The sequence below is a fragment of the Artemia franciscana genome, chromosome 19, assembly GCF_032884065.1.
Source record: "Artemia franciscana chromosome 19, ASM3288406v1, whole genome shotgun sequence".
Classification (NCBI taxonomy): Eukaryota; Metazoa; Arthropoda; class Branchiopoda; order Anostraca; family Artemiidae; genus Artemia; species Artemia franciscana.
In genome coordinates, this window is record NC_088881.1 from 22,464,123 (window position 1) to 22,481,644 (window position 17,522).

Sequence of the window (17,522 nt, forward strand, 5' to 3'; positions counted from 1 at the left end):
AAATCTACCAACTATCTATATTTCATCAGTTAGTGTCAATTGGTCATTTGGAATCTGGTCTTGTTTATTCTGTTCAGTCGAGTATCAGTAACAACTAAATTTAGAGTCATCTTAGGTTCATCATATTTAACTTAAGAGAGTTGAAAAATTGAATTATGACAAGTATTTCTATTGTGATTCACATGTGACAACCTAATATTACCCTCGAAATTATGATCTGCACTGGCATAGTGTCGACATTTGCGGATTATATACTTTTGTCAGAATTGGCTAATCCCTGACAACCGAACTACTGATGCTACTATGTAGTTTCTTTATTTTTCTTTTTTTTTTAATATGAGTTATCTTTTAATCATGTAAATTTGATTATGTAATTAGGAAAAGTGATTGTTGAAAAAAAACGAGGGCGCAGGCTAGTTCACAGTGCAGTAGGAAAAAGAGAAAAACAGATTTTCAAATAATAATTATTATCTATTCCCTCTGAAAATGTAGAAGAAATGCATGAATAGAGGATTATAATACAGAATGAACGAAAAAATACCAAACCCAACCATAAAAATATGAGGGAAACTGAGGATCGAAAAACATTTTGTTTTTGTTTCTCAAAAAAAGGGTTTTTGCACACCATCAATTGCGATAACCCAAATTAGGACAATGAAAAAATCATAACTTAACCAAACTATTGAACGCACCATTTGCATTAGCTTGGCGAAGACACGTTTATAACTCAGAGGGAAATCAAAAATGTAATCAGAGTGGTTTCGTATGATAACACTTCAATAAGGGAAATCTTTTTATTTGATAATGAAACACAAAAAAGTATCTATATATATTTCGATCATACACACAATGGCCGTTTACCTCCATTGTAATAAACGGCCATATGTGACCGGTTATCTGGGTCACATAAACAGCTGAGTTTTATCTGCTAAAGACGGTCACTGAATGTGACCAAAACATCCAAAGGTATTTTTCTGGGCTTCACCATCGCATAAAAGCATTTTCCCTATTAAACTGTTATTTAAACATGCTGGAAAGGCAGTGTGGTCTTCGAAAATACCTAAGAATGGTTACAAAACTGATGGAAGTCTAAAAAGCGTATTGAGAGGCAGTGTTGCTGAGATTGGATCGCTAAAGCCAATTATAACACGGGGAGGGGGATTTTGATAGAAAGACTGCATTACCGCACAAGAATATTTGTATACATTAATCTAGGATGAAATAGCGTGTTGCCTTTTCAGCATAGAGATAGAAAAAAGAATAAACGCCAGATTGTCACTAGTTTTATTATTTTTTCTATTTTTCCAATTTAAAAGTTCCATTTTAAAAATTAGTGCTACGTGGGTTAGCGACAAATCTTACCACTGTGTCTGACCTCTATTCTTTTTTCGAGTTCTATCCCTTTATTTACACACAAAAAAGTGACATGATTGTGTGTTTTTTTTTTTTTTTTGCTTTCAAACAGGGTAGAAATCTTTTTTAGACGAACTTTGTAAATTCTTATCAATCGTCATGCTCATTATCGATCAGAAATCCGCTTTCCTGCTAAAAATGCAACCCTTTGCGGAATCATCCAGCATTTCTAATTGCCAGATCTTTGATTTCCAGAAGATTTCTAAATATTCAAACATCTGTTCCGAATATTCCCTATACGCCCGAGTTGTTTGTTCCGATCAGGGAAAAATATCCAAGATGTGGAAATACCAAAAGACACGCGCTTCTAATGACAATCGACATCTGGATTGATTCTTCTGATATGTGCAACATTAAATTTGATAACAAAATTGACTCTACAGGACTCTTCGTTGGTGACGAGAGCAGTGAGAATTCAACTACGTCAAATAACTGCTAATAATACAGAAGAATCGTGAAAATTCAGGAAACCAAGGCTGTATCCTGGAGGGAGGAGGTGCCAGGTTAGACCCCCCCCCCCTGTTTTTTCCTGGCCTAAATTTACGATGCGTTTCACGTTTTTATAGTGTCTCCCAGATCCCCCCAATAAAACTGGATACGCCTTTGAAAGAAACAGGAACCTTTTTTTTCCTATTTTGACGCGAGATGATGATATGCACAGATTCAGCTCTATTCATTTAGTAAAAAAAAAGTTAAAAAGAAATCTTCAATTTTATTCCATTAGTCATACATTAAATCGGGGTATCAATAGAAAGGCCGTATGCAGGGGTGGGGCACTGGGTTTGAATCTCTCCCCAGAATTTTTGTCTGACCCGCAAAAAAGTAAACACAATGGATATAAACAAGTTTTGATGTGTTTTTTGTTTTTTTGTGACCTTGTCCAACCGCCCCCCCCAAAAAAAAAAATCGGATACGGTCTTGGGCCAGGAATATTGACTAAATCTCAGGTTCTGGTTCAAGTGCATGCTCTTCACAAAAAAAGTCATCCTTCCCCCTTGTTTTGAGTGGTCTTGTGAATTACATGTCAAAGGGAATGTTAGTATTTAGCAACAAAATGTAATGTTACATATTTTGTCTTACTGAAAAAAAAAAGCTTTCGGGGAAGCTTCAAGGTCATATTCTTACTGTCCCAAAAGATTCTGAATTTCAAACACGCACTTTTTCACGCATGTATCATGTAGAATTTGCTTGAAGGGCGTTAGCTGAAAGGGATTGTAAAAAAAGGAAAATTAATATTATATAAACAGTACAGGAGACTACAGGAAAATGTATCATTATTTCTGGGGCATTAAAGCCCTCCCCCTTCCTCTTGCATAAGAGCTTGATTGGCATCATCGAATTCTCAATTTCCCAGAGCATGCTCTTTATGTATGGTGTGTTTTGATTTTGACAACTGCAATGTTTTCCAGTTCAATATCACCTTAATGTGCTCAGCTTGTTAATTGTAGATAATTCTAACAATTTCTTTATATATCCATGGGAATTTTATACAGTCAACTCCGTTAACAGCCTCATGTCACGCATCAGTTTCGAAAAAATTCAAATTGACAATTGTATACAATAACAACTTTACCATATTAATGCATCTAAGCTTGGCAGACATACTATAAAATTACAACCCTGAAAAACATACACAAAAAAAACTTCCGTCCAACCCTTAACTATAATTATACTGTGCTACCATAAGATACCTTTGATATACTAACTACTTATAATTAACTTTGAATATAAAACTAGCTTACACACTGTTCTGTATCTTATTACGAAAAATTATACACTATTTTATAATTACCCAGTAGCAGAAAATATACATAAAATATCGTGATGGTGAGCCATTTGATTCTTCGTATATAACATTAAGCAAACTATATAAGGTTAGAAGGTCTACCAATGTAACAACATTATTTTAATAACAGTAAATTGTAGCTCTTCGGAAATTACCACATTTACGCTTATAAACCTGAAACTCTGTATACTAAACATTAGACTCATAAAACATACATTAATGATTATATTTACAATAACAGATTATACTGTCTACCTTAACTATAACTATATTTAATGAATCCAATTTTTTATTCAGAGTTTATTTTGATTATTATTGTCATTTATTTGGATTTTTCGCTCATATAACCTTGGATTTAAACATATAATTTTGTTTTAAATTCAAATTTTCTTTAATAAGATTATGGCTGTTTGTTAAACTTTTTTTATTCCAACCGGAAGCTAATAAAGACCAGAAAGTATATATAATCAATTCAACAGAGTAAAAAAAATTGCGGTTTGAATTCCATATTAAAACGCCAAGTTAATACCATTGCAAATCAATAGCTTCTTATTCATTCCACAGTTCCTAATTTATCAGCAGGCATTCAAAGCATGTGATTAAAACCTAAAATACTTTCTAAAATTGCTTTTCTTATCAAGAGCATTTTCATACCCAAAATTGCTTAATAAGGGTTATCTCCTGGGACAATAGAAATCTTTTAAGCCTACGCTTGTTGTAACAAAAGCAGACTGTATTCCAAATTCAAAATCTTGCAGATATCTTAAAAGCAATTTGGAAAATCCGTCCTAGTCGATACGAGCCACCGATCACTACTACCTGAATCAGCCCCTCCCAATAGTCGAACTCGGTTACAAAATAAAATTCTACTCCCTAAGGTACGAACTAATCGTTACGCCAACTCATTTGTGCCTTTCTTCACATCCATTTTCAATGCTGAGTCGTATTGTGTAATTTTTGTTTAAATGTACGATTTTGTAAAAAAAAAAAACTGAATTTAGCTATGCTATGATAGTTTTTAAATATACCGGCCTCTCTCTCTCTCTCTCTCTAATCCTCACCGATCTAATTCATTCCTAATGAAAAAGTCACTGATATCATGGTAATACCTCAGCCTAAATTTTTCTCATTTTAAGTTCCCAAAGCTAGGGAGTGACCCCAAAAATAAGCATATTCAGGTTCTGTCCCTGACCAAAGTTACAAACAAATACGAAGTAGAAACAATAGGACTAATCTTTTCAAGACAGTGGAAAACAATTCTGTGAATATTTCAGCCCTATGCCCAAGGGCCGTCTTCAGCACAGTAGAAGAACGAGAGAGAAACTATGGGGAGGGATTCAAAATCGGTGCCCCACTCCTGAATACGGCCTTTATATTGGCACCCCAATTTAACGTATGGGTGTTAGATTGAAATTGAAGATTATTTCTTTAATTTAATAAATTGTATTTATTTATTTTTTTATTTTAGTTAATGCAAGTTTATTTATGTATACATATATATATATATATATATATATATATATATATATATATATATATATATATATATATATATATATATATATATATATATATATATATATTTATATGCATATTCTCTCTCTTGTTCTCGTATTGTGCTGAAGACGGCCCTTGGACATAAGGCCGAAATATTCATAGAATTGTTTTCCACTGTCTTGAAAGGATTTTCCCTATTGTTTCTACTTTGTATTTGTTTGTTATGGAAAGACAGTGTAGCCTTCGTCGCTATTTTCTGACCAAAGTTGATCCTCGGTCCCAGAAAACAGCATTACTTTAAGCTTAGATAGGAAAAGAAGTGCTAGTTGAATTATACTGAAACCATCGTGAGTCTTCTATATAAAGTTGTACAAATTTTCGTTTGTTTCAAGCCTAGTTTTATCTATATAAACCGAACCCGGGCGAGGGGGAGGGGGGAGTTCAGTGGTCTAGTCCTTTCGATAAACGTTTGGTGGAGGTATTTTAGTTTGCTTCTCTATTAATTGACTGATTGTCACCATTTGCATTAGATGCATGATAGTTGTTTACCTTCTCGTGTATAGAATTACTTTTTCCATATGATCTGATATCTATTCAGACAATAGATCTATGGTAAACATCAAACATCTTACTTGTTTAAACTGTTCTTCGAATGTCCAGCTTTGCTGTGAAGATCCTCCAGTATTCCTCGAAGGGTCATTTTGAGGAGATTCATTTGACGGTGAAGGTGTTAAGGATGGTCTTGGACTTGACCTTGAAATGAAGCTACGGTTACCCATTTGGTTAAACATTTGAGCGTTGTTAGGCATCGATGAACCAATTATTGACCTTGGAGATGGAGACGAAGACGGCTCTGACCTAGCTCCTCCTGACCCATTGTTTTGAGATAAAGGACTGCATTCTGGTGGTCTAGTGTTAGTAACATTAGGAATAACACCTAAAATAAAAGACATGCTTAAGATAGAAAAAGCCAGAAATATCAGAAACTGATGAAACGCTGTACATTACAAAAAATCCAGCTAATAAATTAACTTCAAAAATTCAAGTAAAAAGCTCTTCAAGGGTTCCAACAATGAAATTTGACTGGGATAGAGGTTAAATGAGCATTACAGCTCGTCAATTGTTTAAATGATATACTTAAATGAAGGGGGTACCGACTTTATTTTTAATATAAAAACTCAGGGTCAAACGAAGCAGGAGGACGACTATCATCCCCTAAAAAAACCCACCTACCGTTAAATAAACATGACTTCTAAAAAGAAGTGAAATTGTAAAGTAAAAGTTGGCGAAAACTCTTATTCACGGTACAATTATAGTAGTTGAAATACCCAGGACTTAATCAAAATTAATTGATTATTGATGTTTTTATAAGCGACGTTTGTGTGAAAAGATTAGTGCAGGCTTTTTTTTCAAAATTCAGTCCTAATTAAACTTGCGGGCACTTACGTGTTACCCCACCACACTCATTTCGTTGAAATAAGCTACTACGTAGGTATATTTTAAATAAATATTTAATATATAAAATTTGTTATATATTTATCATATTTAGGTATATTTCATTACGATTAACCTAACTTCACTTCTTTAGTGTGGTTGGGGTAACACGCAAGTACCTACTTGCAAAAAGGGATCCTTGTGAAAAAACATGTGTTTGCCATTCTTTTTAAACTAGAAATAGAGGTTGCAAATATATGGCATTTGAATATACCACGTCAATTGTGCCACTCTAGTCAGCTCATGTACTATGGCAGGTCCTACAAACCTATTTTTTCATTTTAATTTGCAGTTTTAAATTATTTAAAAACGGTTTGATACACACAAGTAAGAAGAATAAATTTAAATAAATTGTTAACTTATTGAGATTCGGCTAAAAAGCCATATATCTGTGCTTCCTCCTGATGTATTTATTATTCTAACTCAGTAATTACCGCCATTTGCCCAACAGCAGAAGAAAAATGCCGTCACTACTCAAATGTAGTTTATTTTGAGCATGAGGAGGTCTGCTAGTTTTTGGCAAAAAGAGTAATCAGAATTAAAAAGTGTAATCAAAGCCGTTTAAAAACAAACTAATGTATGTAATCTATTCTGAAAAATTGTCATCATGAAACTACAAAATTATCAGACCCGACAGAGAGTAAAAAAAAGGGATTTAATTTCGGGGTGACTGTAATTACAAAAAAAAACCTGGCTTTAATTCGCAAGGATTTTGACATGAGAGCTTCTAATATCTTGGCTAAGATAATAAAAGAAAAATAGGCTGTTGCATACAGTATTATTAAGGTTAGAATGTCGGATGAGGGAGGTATTAGGGAGATTTCCAGGGAGGATGGGGTTCCTTCTGTATGTTTTTAAATTTGTTGAAGGTGGTCATACGGACTAATTGTGGGGAAATTCCTCAATACGGAAATTGACGGTATATTTCATTACGATTAACCTAACTTCACTTCTTTAGTGTGGTTGGGGTAACACGCAAGTACCTACTTGCAAAAAGGGATCCTTGTGAAAAAACACGTGTTTGCCATTCATTTTAAACTAGAAATAGAGGTTGCAAATATATGGCATTTGAATATACCACGTCAATTGTGCCACTCTAGTCAGCTCATGTACTATGGCAGGTCCTACATACCTATTTTTTCATTTTAATTTGTAGTTTTAAATTATTTAAAAACGGTTTGATCCACACAAGTAAGAAGAATAAATTTAAATAAATTGTTAACTTGTTGAGATTCCGCTAAAAAGCCATATATCTGTGTTTCCTCCTGATGTATTTATTATTCTAACTCAGTAATTACCGCCATTTGACCAACAGCAGAAGAAAAATGCCGTCACTACTCAAATGTAGTTTATTTTGAGCATGGGGAGGTCTGCTAGTTTTTGGTAAAAACAGTAATCAGAATTAAAAAGTGTAATCAAAGCCGTTTAAAAACAAACTAATGTATGCAATCTATTCTGAAAAATTGTCATCATGAAACTACAAAATTATCAGACCCGACAGAGAGTAAAAAAAGGGATTTAATTTCGGGGTGACTGTAATTACAAAAAAAAAACAAAAAAACCTGGCTTTAATTCGCAAGGATTTTGACATGAGAGCTTCTAATATCTTGGCCAAGATAATAAAAGAAAAATAGGCTGTTGCGTACAGTATTATTAAGGTTAGAATGTCGGATGAGGGAGGTATTAGGGAGATTTCCAGGGAGGATGGGGTTCCTTCTGTATGTTTTTAAATTTGTTGAAGGTGGTCATACGGACTAATCGTGGGGAAGTTGCTCAATAAGGAAATTGTAGGGAACACCATTGTGTGCAGGTGGCTTAGTGTACAATTTATTCCTTAATAAGTGTTTCTAACATAAAAACTCCAACCGACAATTTAGAAAACTTTACACAGTGATAAAAACCGCACTTCTATAATATAGACGTCTCGCTTCTCTCAATTTTCATGGAAATTTCCTGCGGGGAGGGGGTTCATAGTACTAATTACTATCCCTTAAGTATTGATCACTTTCTCTTAAGTACTGATTTGAACAAGTCCATGATCATACGCATGAACATACCCAAGTAGAAAACAATTTACGGAGGGGGGGGGTATAACAACCACAATATTGGGTTGTGTTGTTTTTTGTCTTTTTCTTTTTTTGGGGGTGTAGGGGGGGCCATATACCCTTTCGCTTCCCTGTATAAGTAAGCTTTTACGTTCATTCTGGCATGTTTTGATTTGAATTTCTTCGGCTCTCTGTCCGTAGCAAAAGAGATCTAATCATAGTAAGGGTGAATGTCGATCTTATTTTAAGCATACTTAGCCATAGGTCTTAAAAGCAGAACAAATAAAAAAATGTAGCTGCAAGCTAAGACTACCAAATAACTATTATGAAAAAAAAATAAAGCCCAGAATGTCATCAAAAAGATATAATAATCTTAGCTACATTAGGTGACCATTTACAGGGCTAGAGTAATAGACCTGTAAACCCAGGATTACATAAGGTGTTGGGTTGTCAGAGGTCTAAACGTACAGTACGTATCGTCACGTAAAGGGGCGCATTGTCTTGAGCCGTGAGATACACAACTGAGTCAAGCATTGCCAATGACCACTGCCGCTTGTCACAATTTTAGTTAAGTCAAATCCGTGTCTTCCAATCCTTTAGTGCTAATTCAACCGTAAGGAATCGATGTACAGTAGAAATAATATTATTCTAAATAGAACAAAATTACTTGTCTGTAGTGTAGATATAAAGCTAATTATATAATCTAATTAGTATCTGTCCCGATATCAAAACGTTACAATCATTAAAAACAGTTTGCTTCAACCCGAGAAAGGTGTTTCATTTAATTGTTTTGCTTTCGAAAAATACGTGCGATATGTCAAAAGTGTGACCGGGAGGTGGATTGCAGGCTATAAATATATATAGATATATATATATATATATATATATATATATATATATATATATATATATATATATATATATACTAGCTGTTGGGGTGGCGCTTCGCGCCACCCCAACACCTAGTTGGTGGGGCGCTTCGCGCCCCCCCAAGCCCCCCCGCGCGCGTAAGTCGTTACGCGCCATATTAGTTATGCGCCATTGTAGTTGTGTCCCTGTGTCCCACCTGTGAATATAGATAGATTTATATATGTGTTTCAAACTACGCAAAAATTGCGAATAAACAACATTCTTGGCTTTCCCATTGTCTGTGCATATGCAAAGCCGTATGTACTAATAATGACGTCATATACAAACGCTCTTTTTACAAACAAACAAACATGCATCCACATAACTCGTTTTTATATAGATAGATACAATACAAATTAACTGCGTAAAACTTGCGAATAAACAACATTCTTCGCTGTCCAATTGTCGCTGCATATAAATACATTGTCAGGTTTACCGACCCTCGAACATGCAACGTACAATTGTCCATGGGAAAAACAATCAGGATTAAGATCTATACCACATTTTTCTAATGATTGACCTTGAGCTTTGTTAATGGTGATTGCAAATACTAATCGAATTGGGAATTGCAATCTTTTAAATTGAAAAAGCAGATCCGTTGGAATCATGGGAATGCGAGGAATAAGAACAGCCTCACCCTCATAAGGCCCTGTCAAGATTGTGGCCTCTATTAGGTTTTCCATTGTTTTTTTTTACGGCAAGTCACGTGCCATTGCAAAGCTTTGGTGGGTTGATATTTCTTAAAAGTATTATTGGTACGCCTATTTTTAGTTGTAGCACGTGTGGTGGAAACCCTGAAGGATCTATGGAATTTAAAAATTCAGATGGATAATTAACCGCTTCATTTGGTTCCAAAACTGTGTCGACTGACTTGTAAAGGACTGCCTGGTCTCGAATCTTGTTCAAAACAATATTGTTGATTTCGTGGACGTCTATATTTTTGGGTGCGAGAATCGCTCTTTCACTTAGCCATTTATTATTTTTATAATTTTTTAGAATATTCGGAAATACTTTTTCAATCAATTCATTTTTGGACGTCACTAAATTACAGAAATCAGCAGGTAGTTGTATACGTCCTGAAATTGAGTCTACTGTTTGACCAGAGTCATCGTTTTGCAATCGGACACGCATATTTGTAGTTAATTTTAATATTTTTACGTGTGCCTATAAATTAGAATTTTTTAGGCAAGCATTCATTTCGTCTGCAGGAGTTAAACTACGTAAAAATTGCGAATATACAACATTTTTGGCTTTCCCATTGTCTCTGCATATACAAAGCCGTATGTACTAATAATGACATCATATGCAAACGCTCTTTTTACAAACAAACAAACATGCATACATACAACTCGTTTTTATATAGATAGATAGATAGATAGATAGATAAAATACAAATTAACTGCGTAAAACTTGCGAATATACAACATTCTTCGCTGTCCAATTGTCGCTGCATATAAATAGATTGTCAGGTTTACCGACCCTCGAACATGCAACGTACAATTGTCAATGGGAAAAACAATCAGTATTAAGATCTATACCACATTTTTCTAATGATTGACCTTGAGCTTTGTTAATGGTGCTTGCAAATGCTAATCGAATTGGGAATTGCAATCTTTTAAATTGAAAAGGCAGATCCGTTGGAATCTTGGGAATGCGAGGAATAAGAACAGCCTCACCCTCAAAAGGCCCTGTCAAGATTGTGGCCTCTATTAGGTTTTCCATTGTTTTTTTTTTACGGCAGGTCGAGTGCCATAGCAAAGCTTTGGTGGGTTTATATTTCTTAAAAGTATTATTGGTAGGCCTATTTTTAGTTGTAGCACGTGTGGTGGAAACCCTGAGAGTAATATCTCGAGGTAAAAACTGATCACCGACCATAATGATGGCCACCTCGTCGATAGTTGGAGCATTGTATCTACGCACATGTTGGCCAGGAGGCGTTTTGTCAGCGGAAATAACAATTTTATGCGTATAAGTAGGCATCAAATCGATGGCTGTTTTGAACAGACGCACTAAATTATTATTTTCGTGGAAAAGATGTTGTAATTGGGAAACGATTGTCCTTTCAATGTTGGGAGAAATTTCGCAACGTGCATTCAATTCAGAATTTCTATCACTGATGAAGTACAATTGTAAAAATTTATGATTCTCGCCTGAGAATGGTAGAAGAGACCCTGCTCTATGATAAATTTGCCCTTTTACTTTGAAAGTAGACATAAATTGATCTGGATTTTCAATTTGGGCTCCAAACGACGTCATTTGGAAACATGAGTTGTATTTTCTGATTCATTTATATTCCTTATGTCCCGGTGTCCCGGTCGTCATTTATATCCCCCTGTTTTATATCCCGCTTATTTTTCAGTTTTTTCCTTTTTTTAGTTTTTTTTTTACTTTTTTAGTTCTTTTAGTTTTTACGTTTTTTAGTTTTTTTTTAGTTTTTTAGATGAATTTTTTTTTTAGTTTTTTACCTTTTTTCTTTTTAGTTTTTATTGGTTTTTACCTTTTTTTAGCTTTTTATCTTTTTTATTTTTTTTTATTTTTATTTTTAATTTTATTAGTATTCTTTTTCTCTTCTATTTTTCATTTTTCCTTTTTTTTAGTTTTTTTTTAGTTTTTAGTTTTTTAAGTTTTTTCCTTTTTTTAGTTTCTTTAGTTTTTTTAGTTTTTCGGCTTTTTTATTTTTTTATTAGTTTTTAGTTTTTTTTTGTAGTTTTTGCCTTTTTTTAGTTTTTTCAGTTTTTTTTTTAGTTTTTAGTTTTTTACCTTTTTTAGCCTAACCAGGATTTGAACCTGGGACCTTCATTCTCCGTTCTGACACCCTCTCTCACCGAGTGACTACTCCAGCATGTTCATTTTGGTGTTTTAAATGGTATATTATTAACCAAATTAATGTGTTTTACAATATACTAAGCATCGTCATAACAAAAATGACGGCGACTAATTTCATGACGTCAGCCGAAACATGACGTCACCTGATCCACAGATCCACAGACCCACAGACAGACAGACAACTTATTTTTATATATATAGATAGATATATATATATATATAGCCTACTATTTGAACGTAGGCATTTGAATCATATTAAGTCATAATTTGTCTTTCCAACTCCCCCATCTAATAAAAGGATTATGACAGTAACATTCCCCCCTCAGGTAAAAATAGAACAGTTTAGTTACATGAACGGAAGTATTTTTTGGTGAGGGCTGTGTTTTAAAAAACGATTGTAAGGTCTCTTATTGGCACGTCATCGAAGCCTTCTACTATAGTTAAAGAATATATTTTTAAGGAAGCATAAATTTTAGGAATTGAGGGCTACAAAGATGGTTAGAAGAGGATTCACAAAGGAGTGAAAAGTTTCAAAACGATCTACAGAAAGACAGAGAAGAATCTGCTTCACTTTGTCAATGGGGGCTAATACGTCATCTTGTTTGACCGACTATAGTTGGCAAAATTGTTTATAGTGTAACTTACCTTGATTTCTGGCAATTTGAGCTTGTATTGACTGAGCATAAAGAGCAGCAGGATTATTTGGAGGAGGTATTGGTGGCGGTTGTCCATTATTCATCCAAGCCTGACCACCAAATGATTGCTGCTGTTGAGCAAATGCTTGCAGTTGCGCTTGAAACTGGGCCTAAAATGAGCAATAATCTAAAACTATAGAGACACATATGTTTATTAAAACCAGTAGGCCATTTATTTACACATTAATAAACTGAAGTAGATAAAACATTTAAGAATGTTATCGAACCATCCTTTTATTTATAGATTGACTTAAGATTATTCATTTTGATCTTGTAAGGGTTCAAGAAACTGGCTTGAAAATGGAAACTGGCAAAGAAAATGACTCTAGATATCTTTACCACCATTATCATTAAACACAGAAAAAATGAAATCGCCGTCCTAAGCGCTCTTATTTCTTCGGAAAGCACAGTATCAAAACAAAACCTAAATGATTAGTGATTATAAAACCTGGAGAAACAATGTTGCCAGCAACAATAAATAGACATAGTGTGCTTTTCAAATTCAGCGTCCAATTTTATATAACTTGTGCATTTTGCAAAATGATAAGATGGTCAAATATAAAGTATCATTTGAATATTTATTGGAAAAATGACAACTCCATGAAACCGCATTTACAAAAAAAGACCTGTCTTCCTCAAAACCAGTTAATATAAAAAAATTTGAACATTTTATTGTACTTTTTATTATACATATAGCGGTTTACATTCTCTATACAATTTTAAGCCAAATCAATCGTCTATAATTTCATCCGTCAAACTTAATTCTTTACTCGTAAATTTAATATTATAAAATGGAATAAATTGCCCTGAAAAATTTGCTCCCAAAAAAGAATCTTTAGGTACATTTGTCCGACTCTTGGACCTCTGCAAGCCTCCAATAGGATGGGTTCGTGAAATGGATGCTTTATAGGGGAAACTGCAATTTTAAACACCTTTTTAACCTAGTCTGGGCAAAAATTCCATCTGTGAATTTTTAAAGTTGGTAGAATCATTGTTGTGCATTGTTGTGCTTAGGCGAGAAATACAGTTTTCCTTTATTCAGATTTCACAGAAAGCTGGGGGAGTGTTTTCGAGGAGTAAGTCCCCGAGTCAGGTTCCCAGAGAATTCTTCTGGGAAGAGCTTTCCTGGTTATCGAAGAGTCGTTCCTTTTGATAAGATCAAACCTCAGGGTATAGATTTAGTGAGAAATACAACCCTTTAATCACTACATCCTATGAGTAAAGACTTTTAAAATGCCTAAATATAAACAAAAATAAGTTTTGAGGAAGGGTTTTGACTCAAGAAGCAACTCAAACTCAAGCTCGGTCAAGGAGAGCTCAAGCTCTAGAATTACAATGGTGTCAATGATACAACTTTGAGCTTGAACTGATTCTAGCAAAGCTTGAACTCAAGTGCCATCTCTGAACATCCAACCATTGCTCAAGACCAGTTATTCAAACATTTGGTATGGGTACACACTATATACAAGAGTTTAGTTGAATAGAATGAAATATTTTTTTGTTCTTATCTAGATCAACGGAACAATCAAGGAAAAATTAGGAAACCTACACAAGTGTACTCTGTTAATATGACATTGTCAAGTTTTTGCGCTTGTTATATGCAATTTACATCCTGAAATCAAAGTTTATTTTAGCTAGATGATTTAATTAGTAATTAATTCCGGATATGTGGAAATTAAAACTCTCTTTGATCCTGCCGAAGTATTTACCATTCCATTGATAAATTAGTTAATTTATTGAGTCACGGCCCTGTGTAAAAGCCTTAGTCATTTGATAAGCTTTTTAATATTTATATTAATTTCCACGGTATTACTGATTTATTCCGATTTTATTCTTGAAAATAAAGTGACTAAAATCAGTTCTACGTTTATGACACAGGGTGCCAGAAAAGACTCCAAAATCCATTTTACAAATCAACGACCGAGTGAAAATCTGAGAGGATTACTCAATTTTACATAAGCAGAAAGGGCACTAGCAGAAAAGGCTTAAAAAGGGCACTAGAACTTTTAATTTCCGTTAGAATGAGCCCTCTCGCAAGATTCTAGGACCACTGGGTCGATATGATCACCTCTGGGGAAAAGAAAAAAAAAAAAAACAAACAAAATCCATTTTACAAATCAACGACCGAGTGAAAATCTGAGAGGATTACTCAATTTTACATAAGCAGTTGCAGTTGAAAAACTTTTCCAAATAATTAAATTTTACTTATTAAAGTTGCCATTACCCATGTTTCACAAATGGATTAGAAAAAATTATTAATTATAAGGGACAGAAAAATTTTGACTAAATATTGGAATCAGGACAGGAAATAGCATACAGAAACTATATTTGACATTTAATGTGATTTCTGATGAGTCGTATAACCAAAGAAAGAAAAACCGGTTTCTAACCAGTGTCAACCTATAGTGACTTAGTTTTGTTAAGCGAAAATAAAAATAAAACGAGTTTTTTTTCACTGAAAGTAAGGAGCGACATTAAAACTTAAAACATACAGAAATTACTCCGTATATGAAAGGGGCTGTTCCCTCCTCATAGCCCCGCTTTTTGCGCTAAAGTTCGACTCTTTCTTTCAAATCTACTTATTAAAACAGTGAAAAACTTTAGCGTAAAGAGCGGGGCGTTGAGGAGGGAACAGTCCCTTTCATATACGGAGTAATTTCTGTTCGTTTCAAGTTTTAATGTCGCTCCTAACTTTCAGTTAAATAAACTTGTTTTTTATCTAATTTCTGAACGTTTTTTAATCCATGTATTGATTTTGGCTCTCCTCATATGAATACTTAGAACAAAATTTGCATTTTTTTTTTTGCTAAATGGCTTTTTCTTAGGTTTGATCGGACGATTTTGAGAAAAAAGAGTGGGGGAGGAAGTTTAGTTGCCCTTCAATCTTTTGGTTAATTAAAAAGGCAACTAGAACTTTTAATTTCTTACAAACGTTTTTTTTCAATAAAAAATATACGTAACTTCCAAATTAACTTTCGTAACGAACTTCTATATTCGTATATTTTTATTACGTATATGAGGGTGTTTGCCCCCTCTTTAATACCATGCTCTTTGTACTAAAGCTTAAATTTTTGTCCAAATTCTTTAAGAATGACCCCTGAATCACAAAGGCCGTAGAAGAAATAGTTGAAATTACTAAAAATACTTTAGCGTAAAGAGCAGGTATTTAGGAGGAGATGAACAGCTCATATGCGTAATAATTTCCGTTCGTTTTGTTTTAATGCTACTCCTTACTTTCAGTTGAAAAAACTTTTTCATATTTATTTTTTTATTGTTCTTTGTTTTAAATAACATTAGAAAATTCTGCGCCTCCTTCATGGAAATTCTCTTCTCCCATGACAAATTCCTCCATGCAAAGATCCTCCCATGTAACCCCCTCCCTATAAAAGAAAAAAGAAAACCCTGAAAATGTCTGTACACTTCCCAATAACCATTACCATATGTAAACTCAGGTCAAAGTTTGCAACTTGTAGCCCCTCCCCCGGGGATTGTGAGGGAGTAAGTCGTCCCCAAAGACATAGTTATTAGGTTTTTCGACTATGCTGAAGAAAATGGCTATCTCAGAAATTTGACCCATTGACTGCTGAAAAAAAATGAGCGTGGGAGGGGGTCTAAGAGCCCTCCAATATTTTTGGTCACTTAAAAAGGGCACTAGAACTTTTAATTTCCGTTAGAATGAGCCCTCTCACAAGACTCTAGGACCACTGGGTCGATATGATCACCTCTGGGAAAAAAAAAAAAAAAAAAACACAAATAAATACGCACCCGTGATAGGTCTTCTGGCAAAAAATAAGAAATTCCACATTTTTGTAGATAGGAGCTTGAAAATTCTACAGTAGATTCTACAGTAAATTCTACTTATTTTCCAAAATAAGGCAAATTTCCTCAGGCTCGTAACTTTTGATAAGTAATACTAAATTTGATTAAACTTATATATTTTAAGTCAGCAAAAAATCCAATTCTTTTGATGTATCTATTAGTATCAAAATCCCATTTTTTAAAGTTTCGTTTACTATTGAGCCGGATCGCTCCTTACTACAGTTCGTTACCACGAACTTTTTGATTTAGTAAGTTAATAAGTAAAATAAGAAGTTCATAGTTAATTTAGTAATAAATACAGGTAAATGTTAATTTAGTTTAGTATAACTAGATGGTTTTGGATAGGCTTCTTATCCGTGTTTTTATTTGAAGTCACTTGTCTATATTTATGCCCGAACCGTACCTGCAAAGCCAAACCTGTTGATAAAGAAAATCAAGATTAAGGAATTATATATGTTCTTTGCTGTTATTAACGTCACACTGGTTGTAGAAGCAAAAAACTGAAACGATTGAAACGACATGTCTATGTCGAAATCAAATTATTCCCAAAATTATTAACTGATATTATATCTTTCACCAGATTAGTCTTACAGAAACAGAAACTTCTGTCCCAAGCTTTCAGAATAAAAAACGGGATAATTATTACCAAGGCCGTATCCAGGGGGGGTTAGGACCCCCGCCCCAAAAATAATGTTGGTTCGACTCGTAAAAACGTAAAAAAAATAATATAAACAAATTTTGATGCGTTCTAAAAGTTTTTTTTGTAGCCCTCCAAAATTATTTTGTACCCCCCTCCCCCCCCCCAAAAAAAAACCCTGGATACGATCCTGATTATTATACCTTGCATCTTCACTCTAACTAGGCAATCATAAACAATGCACTTAAAAGCTGGATGTTTCCAGTTTCTTGCTCTTGTTTTTGTTTCTGCTCTTGTTTCTGCAATCTCCCTATGTTTCTTTTTTTTTCTTTTATCAACTTAAATAATCCTCTTAGTACGAGTTAAATTAGCTTCTTAAAGATACATGACTCAAAATTTAA

The 17,522-nt window shown here is 34.0% G+C and overlaps 1 protein-coding gene across 1 annotated transcript in view; it reads right to left on the reverse strand.

Moving 5' to 3' along the window:
- The window catches only part of LOC136039430 (AT-rich interactive domain-containing protein 3A-like), a 125,713-nt gene that overhangs the window by 68,139 nt on the left and 40,052 nt on the right, over positions 1–17,522 (reverse strand). The window contains exons 4-5 of the mRNA XM_065723164.1: positions 12,616–12,775; positions 5,329–5,633 (exon numbers count right to left, since the gene is read on the reverse strand). Of these exons, the coding sequence (XP_065579236.1) occupies positions 5,329–5,633; positions 12,616–12,775 (465 nt within the window). The remainder of the gene's footprint in view (positions 1–5,328; positions 5,634–12,615; positions 12,776–17,522) is intronic.